The 17,293-nt window shown below is 30.0% G+C and overlaps 2 protein-coding genes across 3 annotated transcripts; one reads left to right on the forward strand and one right to left on the reverse strand.

Moving 5' to 3' along the window:
- Positions 1-449: 449 nt before the first annotated feature.
- Positions 450-1,499, forward strand: LOC113515660 (migration and invasion enhancer 1). The gene is made up of 3 exons (XM_026899920.3): positions 450-657; positions 754-851; positions 1,204-1,499. Exons 1-3 carry the CDS (start codon positions 602-604, stop codon positions 1,365-1,367), a joined length of 318 nt encoding a protein of 105 aa, XP_026755721.1. The 5' UTR covers positions 450-601; the 3' UTR covers positions 1,368-1,499.
- LOC113515408 (molybdenum cofactor sulfurase) lies at positions 1,498-13,714 on the reverse strand. 2 transcript variants are annotated; one of them, XM_031910656.2, is made up of 7 exons: positions 13,584-13,714; positions 8,615-8,717; positions 6,817-7,645; positions 6,117-6,411; positions 5,109-5,745; positions 4,354-4,784; positions 1,498-3,981 (listed from the first exon to the last, which is right to left on the reverse strand). In XM_031910656.2, exons 2-7 carry the CDS (start codon positions 8,685-8,687, stop codon positions 3,760-3,762), a joined length of 2,487 nt encoding a protein of 828 aa, XP_031766516.2. In that variant the 5' UTR covers positions 8,688-8,717; positions 13,584-13,714; the 3' UTR covers positions 1,498-3,759. The 2 variants fall into 2 exon arrangements, with proteins under 2 accessions (XP_031766516.2, XP_026755400.2); XM_026899599.3 differs by lacking the exon at positions 13,584-13,714 and adding an exon at positions 8,819-9,414.
- Between the last annotated feature and the right edge of the window lie 3,579 nt (positions 13,715-17,293).

The following is a 17,293-nucleotide window of genomic DNA, read 5'->3' on the forward strand; positions in this document are numbered from 1 at the left end:
TTGCAGTTGAGACTCTGAGCCCGTAGGGTGAATCCTTTCAAAGAGTTATCATACCGACTGGTGGAAATCTCTGGCGACCAAAAGACTGGTCTATACTTTGGTCAACGCATTTCCATAGCTATTCAGCGTGAAAATGCAGCAATTCTATTAGTTGGCAGTGATCTCAATAAATTTTTCATTTTTAAGTAATTTTTTAAAGTATATATATATATATATATATACACATATATATATATATACATATATATATATATATATATGTATGTATGTATATGTATATATATTATCATAAGTAAATTAAGAAAGCATTTTAATATCGCAGTATCGCTTAATAAAAATACATAAGTTAGTGATTGGATAAAAGTGTACAAAATTGTATCGATTTTGGAAATTAGATTTGTCATTTGGGCAAATTATAAAATTGTATCTGGTAATCTTGTCAGCTGATCAAATTCATGTCGTGGACAATGTTGACATTCACAGCTGACACTTCTACTATAGTAACAATGTTTATATTGTAGTTTATATAAATTATTATTGTATTTTATCATTTTTCAGCATATTAGTAAGTGGTTAATAATGATATAATTTAAGCCATATTATGATGTCGGTCAATGACTCCGATAAAAAAGTGATTAGAGTAAATGTTGAATATTGGTATGATCTATTCTTTAAGTTTAAATACATAATTTAATTTGCGGGTTTTGTGAATTCATTTTTTTTACATTTATCTAATATTTATAACTTTTTTAGTGGAGTCTGTGATTATGGGGGTCATTGTGTTGCACTTGCAAAAACTATTCGAGAAAGCACTCCTAATGCTGTAGTGTATTGTAAGCGTGGTCGGCAGGGTATGTCTGGATTTTTCATTACATAACTTCAATTGCAGTTACTTGAAATCTAACTTTTAAAAAAATATTTATTTACTAGTAATGTTACTGAGAATTAAGTAACTGCCTTTTAATTGGTTCATATCTTTCTGAACCACTGTTTCCTTGAGCAAAAAACTGCCATTGCCTTTAAATATTTTCTTTGGAACCCAAAATATTTTTTTTCAATAATAAGCACCACTATTCTGCTATTTAGTAGTAGGTTATTTAAGTTTATTATTGTGCATAGATGACCAGCTCCGAGTGAAATACATAGAAGGATCCAAGTGAACAATATATAAAATATAAAAACAATATATCAATATTGTTGCAGGATCTTTTGAAATAACAGTTAATGATAAACTCATATATTCCAAAATGCAGACTATGGCCATACCAGATTATGAGGAGGTAGCACAGGTAGTACAGGATGTATCTCAAGGTAGTGAACCAAGGGAAATAAAAGGACAACAGCCAATAAACTGTGCAATAGTTTAACATATATTTATACTATAACAACCAAGATAGTAACTTGTCTAAATTTACACTTATTAACAGTAACAATAAGAATTATAGTTTTATCTTATTTATAGTAACAAAATCAATAATTATATATTTTTTTTAAATAAATATAGTTTTGTTATTTCTGGCAAGATCACATTTCATTTTTGTTTATCATTTCATCACAGTAATAACATTTCTATCATTCTCTGGTTAATAAATGTTATAGATTTATGGAACTAGTCTGTTTTGTTTTAAAAAATATTGCCCTTTTATTGTTATTAATTAAATTCTGTTGAAAGTCAATAAATATATAATTTTTAAACTAACATTAATAGTGATACCTATATAACAAAATACTCAATGCATTACATTTCTGCTGTTAAGTATTGAAACTTATTGGAAATTGTATTGGTATAAGTTTTAGTCTAATCCTAATTATAGTATATATATAACAGTGCTATCATTATAACTGACAGCATAAATGATTAAAATATAACTAAGAATATCACAGTGAATTCTATAAGGCCATTTTGTATATATATATATATATATATTATATATGATAACTTTAAATCTAACGGTGTTATATCTACTTAAGTTATTTTTCACTTAGGTATTGCATGACATTACCTAAAAAGTATATAATTATGTATTTATTAAAAGTTTTAACTAAGCACTTTCAGATACTCTTATATAATATTTTATAGTATAGAATTATTTTCTTTGTTTTAAATACATACTATGTGATTAATCTATACTAGATTAAGCACACTCCATAAATATATATTTATATTCTAAAATGAACCTTGTTTTTTCTTTGCCACTTCATTCATTGCTATCTTTATAGTGGAGAATAGTTTTAAATAAATTCGTCATAATATGTACATGTGCATAAAGGAATTAACACATGCATACTCCATACATATCAATATATTCTGGATATCTATTTAATTAAATATATATTGCCAAGAGCTTCATACCTATGTATGAAATAAAAATCTTCTTAACTAAAACTATATAGCATAAAAATAAATAAATCATTTGGTAAATTAAAAAAGTAAGTCATTTTAAAAATTTTTAGTACCCCTTTTGGGCCCTCTAGCAAAGAAAATATTATTATTTTTTCAATTGCAATATGTGTGAGTCGACAATATAAAACTATGCCAAATTTCTAATCAATAGTATTAGTAGCTCAGGTACAATACTATGACAGATGAATGGAAAAAATTGTACAAAAGGATACCTTTCCATTTTTTGTATAAATCCCTAAAAATACATTACATAAACCCTCATATATTTATAATTTATTATTTGGTGATATTCTATGTCCAAGTGGAATGTAATATGCATCAATTATGTGCATACGAGAGTTTTGTATGCAATAATTAGCATCACTATCTAGTACACTAGCATTTATAACAAAATTAATAAGTTACACACTGTGGACTATACTTATTAATTGTATAATTAAAATAAAATTACAAATAATTTTATTGATTGTTCATACAAATTAGATAATAGTTGAAGATACTTTTTTTATACTAAATGTTATATAGCTTATGACTAATATTTTTATAGTAACTATTCAGTTACTATAGACACATTATATATATAGTATAATATAATAAACATGGACGCCGCCAATGTTACTTTCACGAAGGTGCATCTGTATCAACACATTATACTATTATTTATAATATTAACTAACAAAATAGAAATAATAGTTAAATTATACATGTATGTTTGGTGCATAGATGTATAATTTGGAAGGGCAACTCGGATTCCTTAAGTTTTGATTCAAATATTTATTTCCGAAGGAAGTTAACCCCCTTTCACCCTCTTGTTGGAGCCCATGACAACAAGTATTTATATATAGAATATCTAGAATTATGGTTGAAGAATTTTTGATTATTTGTAGAATTAATTGGAACATTCTCAGCTTTATAAATTATACACTTATGCACATTGGGAGTTTTTTTAGACAACAATATAAATATTGATTGCATTTCATTATGTATGTTAATATATACCTGGTGGTGGTGTTTATTCACTATTCTATGAAATTCCAATAGTGGGTACAAGTAACAATGTATACAATGTGTAACAATTTTCTAAACAATATTTATCAGTCTTAGTAGTATGTGTATGTTACAAAACCAAAACTAATTGGTGCCAACTATAATAATAATGCAAAGTAATTTCCAGTTTCTGTATAAAGAATTAAAAAAATAAATTGATTTGTTTATTAAAAGTAATTTTCAAATCTGTTAATTTTTATTCAATTAATTAAAACATTGTCATAAAAGTTGAGTATGAAATCTACGTTACCAACTAATTAAGCAAAAATTAAATCCAGAAACTGCTTACTTTTAAAACACTATTTAGTTTACCTACTAATATCCTCATCATTGATGATAGGTTTAACTGGTGCATTTATCTTCAACATATGCTCCCTAGATCCATCAATAGGGCCCATATAACTCAAGTAAATCCCAAAACGCATTTTCCCTGCAAATTGTTCAGAAATAGTTCGAAGTGGTTCTACTGTTTTCTCGCCAGTTTGTTGATCTATACATACCATTTGACATCGAGGGCATTGCCCATCAACCTGCAATATTTAAAATTAAATGTGGAATTCCAGCATCTATAATTTCCGTAGCACACTACAATATTGTAAAATAGTACACCTATTAACTAGATAGTTTTAGGTAATTTTCTGACTTTTTGTTTTTACACAGAAACATTTGTTATTTTTATGAGAGTTGGTACAATTGTTTATAGTAGAAATATCTTATTGCACAGGATTTTTAAAACATGAGAATTGATGTTTCACATTATATGAATTAACAAATAATAATTTCCCAATTATAGGTGTATAAAATTTTCAATAATTGTTTTGTTTGATCACTAAGTTAGACATGTGATTGACTCAAAGAAAAAATTTGGATTAGATCTAGCAAACATTTTAAGTTATACATACCCTAAATTCATGTTTTCCAATTATAACTCTCTGCCAATCCCTTTCTACTAATTCTTCATCCATATTTATTATTAGATTACCTCTGAAACGGTCTGTTAACTGTTCAATATCTTCCATAAATAGAGGTTCTTGTATCTTATCATTCAGCCACCTCACAGTGGCTTTGTTTATTAATAAGAATTGTGCTTGATTACTCAGTGAAAGTAGCTTCTTGTCTTCGTCTGTATTTGTCTTCTGTACTCTACCATCATGGCTGGCTTGTTTAACTAATCTAAGAAATGATATTTCTAAAGCATTTGAAATCCAATTAGCAACTTCATCTCCACAATCATAACCTTTTACCAGGTCCGTGCAAACTTTACTCTGACAAATTGTAACCTCTTTATGCTTGTTTTCCAATGGGTTCAAAGGTACTGATATTGGGGCTAGACCTGAAAATATAAAGCATGATCTTATTAAATAAAAAGGTGCATGTGGGTATTTAGATAAGTGTATACTAAAGAAAAAATTAATGTATGTATTTTTTTCATATTGAGAGCTATAGAAATAAAAATGGAAATGAAAAATCTATAAAGACAGCAGAATAAAAATACAGTAATTAGAGGGGGGCCAATACACGTCTTCAGTTCAGTGATATATTTAGAAAGACAACAAACAAAGTGACTTTGTCTCTATTATAATAAAAATGTAAATATTCTTTGGACTATAATCCCTAATGCAGTCATTACTTTAATCAAGTAAAAAAAACAAAATACCTTTAAAATACAGAATCATTACTTTGCGTTTTAAATCAATTTTAGGTCGAATCATACACATACGTGTATTTTGTTTTTGAGTTAGACAAACTCCATTGTCTTTGATGATCATCCATTCTCTGTCGTATTCGAACCCTTTCGACCCTATTTTCCAGGAAGTATTTATTTTGAAGGCACCACATGACTTAATTGGGAAAAGAGATATTTGACTAAGCACAATATCAGATTTTATTAGAGGTTGTTGTATAGTAGAATATTTTTCTTCAAAAAACTCTTCCTCATTAATTTTGTGATTTTCCTCACTAGATATATTTTTTGCATATTTTAGAGATTTTAGTTTGATGAAATCATTCATCGTACGTTTCGGTTTATTATATTTAGTTCTGACGAAACAGCGGCAAATCATTACTATTAATTTATCAACGTCATTGAATGTATTATAGTAGCCAAATGATACTCGTATTGCACCAGTTGGTTTACCGTCAATTAAGTCAACATCGTCGCCACACTTGTGTCCTGCGTTATACATATCCTTCATTTCTTTATTGCTTGCATTCAGATGACGTTGACAAGAGCCCGAATTACAAAAACAGCCAGTTCTTATACTTATATTGAATAGGTCTGCCATGTGTTGAAACTGAAATGAAAATTTCTTTAAGGAAATGTTAGAGATATTTGTAATACAAATAATGGGTGTGAGATCTAATATCAGTTACAACATGCAAATATTATGGGTTAAAATCAGTCAGTATCAATTTAAAACTGACTTGTCTGTTTAATATAAAATATTTAGTTTCACCTGATAGATGGATTTGGACGATATCGTCAGCAAACCACATTGATTTAGTGACAAATGATAGCTAGCTTGTTTGACTTGGCATCTTAAGCCACATTAGATTAAAATATACATGACTAAACATGGACATGTCAACTATTACATTTAAAATCCTACCCGGGATTACAATTATCATTATATTTTTATTGCACAACAACTGAGAAGATAATAACCTCTGAATAACCAATATATGTGCCATCTTCTCTTAACAGATTGAATGTGACGATAGCACCTTGTTTGCTAATATCAGTGAAATCAGTATCCATATATGTAATTACTGCTTTGTTCCCATTCTCGTGATGAAGTTTCCCAAGCTGATGATAAAGATCCTTGGCTAAACTATAAGTATGATGTGATATAGTATCCATTATGTCATTGTTTATAATTTTCGGTATTAACTTGGTCAGTGCATCAAAACAATGCTTTAGAGCTATGATTGATAAAAAAGGTAAGGTTCCATCTTCAAATCTGAAACCAATTCAGTAACAAGGTAAGTAGGTATTTAGACATTGTTTTTCTATCATTTTAGTGATCTGTCAACCAGTGACTAATTATCTAACAGTATATATTTCTTATTTTCTAATAATCTTAAGTAAATATAATAAATTAACAGTCTAATTTTAGAACACCATTCTTTCTTTGGTTTCTGTCTTATATGCTTATTATTCTTTATTTAACAGTATTCATAAAGGCTGAGTAGGTATAAAAAAAAAACTAATAAAGTTTTATCTTTTCAATTATGTACTAAGTTACCTACCAGTTTTAATGTGTAGTCATTTCCAATATATATGCAAATAACTTTTTAATTGCTTCAACTTGTTTTAAATAACTACCTAAACCTACCTATTTCACAAAAAAAAAAATAGTACACACCTCTCATGAAGAATTTTTCTTTTTACATGAAAATCTTCACTACTTAAAACAATATCAACAGTTCCACCTCCAAAATATTTCTTTTGGTTTAGAACATTTGCACTGCTATTTTTTATAAGTAATGCTCCTAGGCCAGTAGGATATCCAAATACTTTATAAAACGATAAGCACACAAAGTCAGGTTGCACTACTGATAAATCTAATTTACTTGTTGATACATAACATGCAGCATCCAACAATACATACCAACTGCAATTGATTTTACATAACTGTTTCTTTATGTATTGATTGAGACATCCTTTTTTTATAATATCCATACAATTTATAGGATACTTATAACCGTTAAAGTTACTTTGTGCTGGGTATACAAGTAATGTGTTACCCTCATTTTTATATTTCTCCCTCCCATTTGTTGGAAGAGAAACTTTTGTTGGATCTAAGGCTTTCAAGAAGTCCTCATGTGATATGTGTATAATGTCCACATTCTTTTCTGCAGCTATCTCTCTCAGTCCTACGACTGATGTATGATTATCTCTCAAATAAACAAGTGATCCACAATTTAGTACTTCATTTTCATCAGGGGCAAACTGAAAAGACTCTCCAACTAGCTTCAATGACTGTGTAGTACCTGATGTGAACACAACAGAATAAGTAGAAGAATCAGTGTTAAAATGGGATAAGATGTGATACCTGATTTGTTCTATGCAATCTTGTGTATACTTATCACTATGCGGGTTTATATAAACATTATTAAGGAGGTCTTCATTTATATTTTTAAGTAAACACTGAGGATATAATGTAGCACCAGCATTATCCAAATAACATCTTTCTGTAATTAGAAAAGTAACATTATAAATAAATAAAGCCTTATTTCATGACTCTTAAAATATTTTAAATTGCAGTTAAATCTTGACAAGAGTAAAAATAATTAGTCCAGATATGAATATATTACATGCATTGGCATTTGTAAAAGATATTAATATTAATTATTAGCCATAATATCCTGTAATTTTATTTCCATTAATTATAGGCATTATAACCTTGTACATGTTTCACAATTAGGCATCAGTAGAGAGACTAGTATCATCACTTTAAAAGAGTACTTTATAATAAACTGTATCCTTTACCCCCTTAGGTCATGATTATTTCAGGGTAATGATAAAGACAGACATTGCAAGTACATCATATGAAAATTAAGTATGTTGTTAATTACTGCCCCTGACTTTGCATAAGTAACTAGTTTTCATAGAGGTGGAAGAATTGTTATTATAACAATGGGCATGCAGAAGTAATAAGTACCTAGTTTTACCAGAGGGAGACTTTGTACAAAAATCATTTGCTTCTGTCCCATTTGTTTCTACCATGAAGCAGTTGTGTTTGCATGGCTGTGTTTCAGTTCGAAGGGTGGGATATGGCAGTGAATTTTCAGGGTACAGAGGAATAACACCTGAGTCCTCAGGAATGGCAACACATGGGGGGTGTCATGAGCGTAAGAGTATACTCTGTTACGTCTATGGTACAGCTTATCTCTATAGGCTACAGTTACCACTTTCCATCAGGTGGGTCATCAGCTTGTTTGCCATTCTAAGTTGCATAAAAAAATAAGTACCTGATAACAGATTATTCACTATAATATATATCCAGTAATTTCAATTGAAATGTGTGTTGTGGATATTAGTTGTGTATATTATATACTTCGCAAATATAAGTTTATGTATAAGACAATAACAATAACATAACAAATGCATATAAATAAGTCATCATTTATTAAATTTCATAATTACTGACAAAAACTTACCTCCTAGTCTAGTGAACTCTGAAGTAATTATTTGCATTTGATCATTCTCGAAAATATTGCTCAGAGTTGTCATTTTGGTGCAATCCAGAGCCGATGCATATATCTGAAAATACAAAGTATTAAAAAACTAGACAGTAGCAATCCACTACAAAACAAATGTATATCCAATATTAAACTAACACTTGAATTTGATGAAATCATTACCTTGGTTTCTTTTGTCAGTTGACCTTGTGTGGTGCTTTGAACTGGCGGCACATGTATGCATTATAATAATAGTTAATTTAGCTACTACATTACTTAACAGGTTTATTTAACAAAACGATAAAATAAATCATTCCAAATTTACGATATGTTTAGTATAATTTTAATATCTTAGTAAATTATACAACTTTGTGTATTATAATTCTGTATTTCCAACTTTGCTTGAAATTTTAATTTAAGTTGGAAACCAAAATACAAGCTACAAAATAAGTCTCAAATAAAAATAACTAATATCTCAAAAACCAAAATTAAATAGTTGGCGGCTAATGCAATAATTGCAGTAAATTGCATTATAATACAAAATAAACACGAGTCTGACTGACAGTGACAAACTGTCACTGATTGACTGACAATGGTAATATTTATCAAGTTATTCATAATGGAAAGGCAAAGGAACAAAGTCATACTATCTGATCTTCATGACTGACATAGCATTGGTAATTGATACCTATATTACAGTACGACATTGACATGACAGTAGTGTACAAATTTATATTAATTTAATATCGACTATTAATAGAATTTTTGCTTTGTGCTTCAAACAATTTTATTACTGATTATATAATTAATAATAAGTTAAAATATTATATTAATCGACTTCTAGTCACCCGAACAAGCTTCTTCCACATTCATCAATCTTGCTTCCGAAATTCATTCTTGCTCGGCTTTAATCCTCTCCACCATACCACCATACAATCTTTTAAAGTAATACCACACATAGCTCTCATCTGTACAGCATTTACGGCTGATTATACAGAAGGCGACCGATACATTTTTACTTGACATAATCGAGAGCAGTGCACCGTTAACACTGTTTCCCGCTTTTACTCTCCTCTGTCTTCTAGTCACCCGAACAAGCTGGCTTCTGAAAGGGCTTTAACACCATACCACCATACAACATACGCTACGGCTGATTATACAGAAGACCGAAGTGTATAATCTGTCACTATGACTGGCATTTTTTTTAATGGATAAGAATGGAAAGGTAACCTCGCCTGCACTAACGGTATACGTTGGCGGGGCACCAGTGAAGGATGATAGGTGAAGCTGAAGTAGGTCAGTTAGCCCATTGTGACAAATTCAATAATAAATCAATCACGGTGGTTTACAGGTGGAACTCGGAGGGATTGCCCTGATCTAATTGCACCATTGCTAGCAATATGCCCTATATTGCTAGCAATGGTGCAATTAGATCTCATTGCTAATAATCTCTTTCCCCCTATGGCTGGCGTTTGTGGATTATGAAAAAACCTTTGATTCGGTCGATACATGGGCGGTACTATTATAGTTCCTCCAGCGCTGCCAGATTGGGTTTAGATATATAGAAGTGTTGAAATATATGTACAGTAAGGCTATGATATGACCAAGTACAGAACCAGAGTACGAAACTCATTTCAGAGCAGAAAAATATAAGACAGGGTAACGTAATATCCCGAAAACTCTTGACAGCTGCACTGGAAGATGTTTTCAAACTTTTGGACTTGAAAAGGTGTGGTATAAACATTAATGGTAAATACAATACTCACCTTCGATTTGCCGATGACATAGTAATTATAACAAAATCCCTGGAAGATTTGAATACTAAATAACCTGAATGGTGCTTCTCAACTGGTAGGTCTTAAGATGAACATGGACAAGACTAAAATCGTGTCTACGGTCCTTGTCACACCTATATCGGTTACGATTGAGAACACTGCGCTCAAAGTTGTCGATGAGTATACATGGTATATATATACATGGGACAAGTTGTGCGAATAGGTAAATTCAATTTCAATCGAAAGGTCAACCGACAAATCTCACTCGGCTGGGTATCGTTCAGAAAACCACATCTTTTCATCCAGAATACCTCAAAATTTGAAGATCAAGCTTTTAACCAGTGCGTGTTGCTAATGATGACTTATGGAACCTTGGACTTGGAGTTTCCTCGCGTGATAGAATCCGAAATAAGGATATCTACAAAAGAACCAAAATAACCATTATAGCCCGAAGGATAAGCAAGCTGAAGTGGCAATGGGCTGGTGACATAGCTCGAAGAACCAACAACCGATGCGGAAGAAAGGTACTTGAGTGCCGCCCCGCAAGGGCAAACTCAGTGAAGGATGACCTCTCACTAGATGGAATGACGACGTTAAGTGCATTGCAGGGAGTCAGTGGATACAGGTGGCTCAGGAGCATTCCTCATGGCAGTTAATGGGGAGGCCTACGTCTAGCACTGAACGGATAATGGCTGAAATTATGATAATGATGAAGTTAAAATACAAGAAGGATTGGAATAATATAATGAGATCACACGATATAAACAACTGATTATAATAAAATAAGACAGCACATTTATTTAGGATGAAAATAATGGTAATCAGCTCCCAGCTCAGTTCTACTTATTACATGATTTGACCAAAGTTTACAGTAGCTGATAATCGTATGATGTTTGTCATCAGTCTTCATCATCAATCAATACATATAACAAAATCGTAACTGATCTTTGTCTGTACATAGAAGATATATAAGAAAAAACTATTATAGGGGGGGTTTACGAATGCAATAGAACCCAAAACAATGTTTTTTGGAATTTTTGTCAGTTTGTACGTTTGTGCACGCTGATCTCAGAAACGGCTTAACCGATTTAAACGCTGTTTTCACTTTAGTGTTTGTTTCATTTCAATCGGTTCATAAATAAAAATCTAAAGAATCAACCGATCAGTTGTGTGTGTGTATATATATATATATATATATATATATATATAGTGTATATATGTGTATATTACAATTAACAATCATTTGTGAAGCCGTAAAGATGAATTTCCTGTATAATAGTTTGTGAAATTAATGTGTATAGAAATATTTTTGCGAAGTTCATCCTATATTTTTGAATGAAGCGACCTTTTGAAGTGGTAGGCTTCCATGAAGAAAGGGTATCAAAAGCAGAAATATAATCATGAAAGGGAAATAAAATTTAATTGGCGTCTTGGCGACCTACCGTCTAGAATGCAGCCGGTTTTCATATACAATGGGATATAGGTACGTATGATCGTATACGTATCTAAATATGGTATCTAAGTAAGAGTGAGTTTTATTGTTTTATTGTTATTGTAGTCTAAGGTTTACAATATGTTAGTTTAATCAAGTTGAGGGTTTAATAGTATCATGATAAAGTGCATATTTCTAGAAAGCTAGCGAAGCAATATTTTTTAACTTATTTACATGCGTACTTTTACTATGTTTAGGATAGGTTATACTTTATTTGTCTGTTACATCTATATTTACGCCATGTTCCTAGCGTGGTAGACGAAAAGAACCGAATGTCTACGACTTCTAACATATTTTATTATCTTCTTATATATTTATTGCTTCCGGCACTTTCAAAACACATATCATGCATGCACGCCGGTTCCGGCGAGTCGTGACTCTACCTTCAGAAGGAATACGATCTATCTAGTTATAATAGGTTAATCTAGGTCTCTCCCGGTATCTACATTTATTGACATTCGTATTCGTCTATGTAATTAAATACATAGGTAAGTGAAAGAAATAATAAGTAAATATCTATTGTAAAATTTCCTTTTTACAAGTTAAATGTTTACATAATATTAGTGTCTAACAAGAAGAGGTTTTAATTAGGTATACTCGTATTTATATATGATAGGTGTAAGGGTTACATAATTATGTATTTATTTTATTAAAAATTGGAATTATTCATTAGATATATTGCATTTATTTATATTGCATTGCAAAGGTGCGAGTAGAAATTGATATGCATTTACAAAGGAGCATTTAAAATTTAAAGGAGCATTAGGAGAGACCTATTACATCCAAGTACCTTTGACAGCATCGCTTTACTAAATTGCGTTACGCCAATTTAATTATTGCTTTTATGGAGGGCTTTTAGTAGCTTTTAGTAGCAAGCGGAGGCATGATCGACTCCCCTTAAGTGAATTGACGTCCATGGCCAGGACGCCTGCCTCAGTAGTTCTACTCACACTCGGTAGTAAGAAAATCTCATTATTCTCATTGTTAAACAGGGTTACCACCTTCATTTCGCTATTATAATGCTTTTTTTTAGGTATATCTTCATAATGAAGCAATATATTTAGAAAAAAAAAAACACTTTATAAATAAAGTACTTACCTATAGGTATTTGTAAAGCGATTTTTTTTTCTAAAAATGGATATAAAATATGCTTACCTTTCCTCTGAAACAATAATTTTTTGTTTGACCATATTATTCTTTTAGTGTTTTAATCAGGTCAGTATTAGTTATATACTTAGGTAAGCAAATAAGCTAAATAAAATGTTTTCTATTATAAAAGTATTGTTAGAATTATCTGGAACTGGACTTCTTTTAAGAAGGCAGTGTGTTTATATGCAAGTAATATTTTGTTTAGTGAAAAATAGTAGCGAAGAGTAGCGCTTCAACATTCAAAGGCTAACTGAAATATTAACTTTGCTGTGAGATTCGCTTAAATTTGAATTAAGTAAATATATAGTAAGTACTTATATCTGTTTACTACTAATTAGTTTGTGGTTAAAATATTTCTGTGAACTTTCTACTGCAATGTTCATTCATGGAAACTGTATAGGGTTTGCATTTATTTAATTTTAAATGCCTTAATTCCTAATTATTTTTTAATTTTATGTTATAATATTGTAAATTTATTGTAAATGTCGACTACTCAAAATATTAAAAATAAAAAATATAAAAAAGATCTGACCTTAACTATGACCCCTTGCTGACTTCATCACGCTGAGATGACAAATGACTTGCGATATTGCAATCGCCTTATACTTAAAGCCTTCGCCCTTATTGTCTTCCGCTGTCAACTGGAGTGGAATTTAAAAAACAATTAACTGAATAAGCACGCAAAGCAGTTGTGTCCATGAATAAGGTAAATGGTTATCTCAATGATGACTGTTACTGATGTTTACAAATATGACGATATAATTTGACGATGTTTTGGTTGCGTACAATTAAACATGTGAATACCTAACAAACTACGGGTTGACAATTGTAATAATAATATTTTTTGCTTGCATGTATTTTATAATAGTTATGTACGATTTAAATCTTACCTATAGATATTTTATGACCTACAGATATTTATGTGCTTGTACACATAAAGACAGTAGATGCTCTTTGTCGATGTCCTAATGTGAAAATAATAATGAAAAACAAATAGAACTATACAAGCAAAAGAACAAACTGTATTGGTATTTTCGTAAGGAACAGTAAACTAGCAGATCAAATCACAATCACAAAGGTTTGATTTTTTAGTTTTCTAAAGATTTCATTAAAGAACTCATTAAAAATAATATATATATATATATATATATATATATATATATATATATATATATATATATATATATATATATATATATATATATATATATAATGTTGTTCTTGATTATAAGATTGGCAAATCACGACAACATAAATAATTATTGCTTTACGGTTTATATATTTTGCATTTTTCTACTAACAAATTCACTAATATGTTACTTTAGAAGTATGTAAGACCATGTTTTTTTACTTTACTCTGTTTTTTAACTGTCGCCTTAAATAATTAATTGTATCATAAATAGAGGTAGTACCTAAGTATCTACGTGTCTATAAATTAGTATTAATAAATCTCTTACATACCTAGGTATATATAAATAAGTATAAAAATTTTCGTTATAAGTTGACATTACTGTTGTACGTAATTACGAGTAATACGTAACCCATTTACTGGCAATAGTTGACGTTCAAATAATCCATTCACATTGAGAGGTGTAAATATTTCATGAGAACTGTAGCCTGGAGCAGGACTTTCGGTCGAACAGTTTAATTTGATTGAATGGACTCGGAATAATTTTGAATGGATCATTGAGTAGAATTATAATCTACAGGTAATTCTCATCCTGCTTTTGAAATAATTACGCAATTATTTGTAATTTATCTAATGTGTTTATTTATTTATTAAATATAGTCTTTTAGTAGAACCCATTCGAGCCCACTTCGAAACACACATTCGAGTACGATAAATACTTTATTTGCCATTAAACATTTTGACTAGAACATTATTAACAACAAAGAAGAAATTTTTCTCTGATATGTTCTTTGATCAACTGTAACATCAGCTTAATTTTAGATTATAAATTTTAATCAATGCTTTTGAGGAATATTTTGTAAATTAGACAACTTAGTTGCAGATTTAAAATTAAAGATATATATTTTATTTAACAAAAGTATGTCTTTTGTTTACGACATATCAAATAAAAAATAATAATATATAAGAAGTATTGAAGCAAACTATCATTAAGCAAGTAATCTCCGGCACAGAACGAAGACAATCCCCGTGTCAACTTTCACGGGGGCACAGGGCACGTGACGGGGTTAAGTGACTTCTTCCTACTGTTTGAAATCAACACTTGATCCCCGATTCTGCTCAACGCTTTTTCAATTGAAAACGTATTTGATGATCAGAGATCACGTCGCACTAGTTTCGTTATTTTCCTGTGTGGGGTCCGCTATTCTTGTTTTGGCGAAGTAAAATTGGAGTTCTTTAGAGTTTCCATTGAAAGTATAGCATTTTTATTTATATGCCTACTTTAACTAAATTTTATTTCTTTATCCTAGAATATATATGTATAATTCGGTGAATTTTCTAGTCAACGTGGAGTGTGTTTTTCCAACATATCTATTTATATAATTACAAAACTTGTTTGTAATCAAACATCGAAAGTACAATTGACTAACTCACAATAACGTCAGACTAAAACAACAACGATCCACAAGCCGAGCGTTGAGCCAAAAATTAAAAAACTCGGTCTGTCTGACCCGGTGTCGCGAACAGACGTCCAGTTCAAATTGCCTCTCTACACTCAATTTAACGTGGGAAACACTCTGCTTTGTTCAAGTAATGAACGCACCAACCTGTACTGCCCACTGCACAGACTCTCCATCCCCCGATAACGATTTATTATTCAAATTATGAACTTAACAAGAGGAAGGTCAAGGACAGCACATCATATTTTTTTCAGATATATTGTAGATATTTTTACCTTTAATACCAATAAAAATTAGATGTTAGAAGTTACCATTGTGAATTTTTTTGACAAATCACGATACATATCCAACAGAACAGAAAGTACTGGGATACATAAGTAAATAATTTAGGATTTTATTTCACAAAAAGAAACCGACATCAATCTTAACAAAATTAATGGATGACTAACATGGGAATAAACCCTTCTGATTAAAAAGCAAAATCTGTTTAGAATCGGCAAAGATATTGCGCATATTTTTATTTAAAACATGTACCTATATATTAAGTATTTGGAAACGGTAATATGAATAAATAACTAATAATTTCCAAGTATAATTGTTTTATAAAATTTATTTTATTATTTGTTCAAATGTTACTTAATTAATATATTCCGATAAGTACGAGTACATAAAAAGTCTTATACACATAATACTTATTAAATTACAGTTTTAAATTTATATATTATTATAATTAATAATGTTCAATAACGATTTAAAATATATTTATGTATTACACGACTTTAAATCATGAGTGAGCTCAATCTGCTTAATGTAAATTATAAATAATCTCACCATTCACCAATAAAATAACTCGACGATGATAACATTAATAAACCTAGTTAATCCGAGCGACTGCATCGCCTTCTTGCAATTTGCATTTGTTTAATAAAATTTTAATTAGTTCAATAAAATTGTCATTTGTAAATTAAAGTTGCATTTGTAATTTCATATGGAATCATAGGTCCATCTATACAAAAGTGTTTGCCTAATATTATAAGGTACCTACTTTTTATTATAAAATCTGATTATTATTGCATAGGTATATGCGGTGTCCATCCTTTAATGCAGAAATACAACATTTTGTGCAATATTTTATGTAGTTATGACTAGAGTAGTGGAACCAATCAATGAACAATAATCAATATAGATTTCCAGTATTTATTATACTTTTTGAGAAATTTGCTGTTCAAGTAATGGGTTCAATATTTGTCATCTAATCCAAATGTTCTTCAAGTAATAGACAAAACGAATTATATCTCAGGTATGTACATGTATGCTAACAGAAGCGTATTAATAAATATCTTATTGTTTCCGTAGATCGAGTAACTAAAATACGAACATAATTGTCTCATTTCGTTTTTCAAATTTTAATACTGTTAAATAATTTTTTTAATTCAACTTCTTCATTGACAAAGAAGGGCCTAGAAGTGAAATTAAGAAAAATATTAGTTTACCTTCTAAGTTCTGATACTAAAATCCTAAAGTTGAAAACAGTAGTAATTGTATAGGTTCATTTTTAGGTACTTTTGCTCAAAAAATGAAATACGTGAACTTTGCTTATATATAAATCTATAAAGTGACGAGAAGAAATATGAACAAAAATGATAAATGTGA

The sequence above is a fragment of the Galleria mellonella genome, unplaced genomic scaffold, assembly GCF_026898425.1.
Source record: "Galleria mellonella isolate WM207_F2 unplaced genomic scaffold, CSIRO_AGI_GalMel_v1 utg173, whole genome shotgun sequence".
NCBI classification, from domain to species: domain Eukaryota; kingdom Metazoa; phylum Arthropoda; class Insecta; order Lepidoptera; family Pyralidae; genus Galleria; species Galleria mellonella.

What these genes read in the sequence shown, in the direction of transcription:
- LOC113515408 (XM_031910656.2), bottom strand. Translation starts at nt 8,687, where the DNA reads ATGACAACTCTGAGCAATATTTTCGAGAATGATCAAATGCAAATAATT. An exon ending in AGAAAAATTCTTCATGAGAG is followed by an intron (nt 6,412 to 6,816) that starts GTGTGTACTATT and finishes AATTGGTTTCAG; the next exon opens with ATTTGAAGATGGAACCTTAC. An exon ending in TTGGAAAACATGAATTTAGG is followed by an intron (nt 3,982 to 4,353) that starts GTATGTATAACT and finishes TAAATATTGCAG; the next exon opens with GTTGATGGGCAATGCCCTCG.
- LOC113515660 (XM_026899920.3), top strand. Translation starts at nt 602, where the DNA reads ATGATGTCGGTCAATGACTCCGATAAAAAAGTGATTAGAGTAAATGTT. An exon ending in AGAGTAAATGTTGAATATTG is followed by an intron (nt 658 to 753) that starts GTATGATCTATT and finishes TAACTTTTTTAG; the next exon opens with TGGAGTCTGTGATTATGGGG. An exon ending in TTGTAAGCGTGGTCGGCAGG is followed by an intron (nt 852 to 1,203) that starts GTATGTCTGGAT and finishes ATATTGTTGCAG; the next exon opens with GATCTTTTGAAATAACAGTT.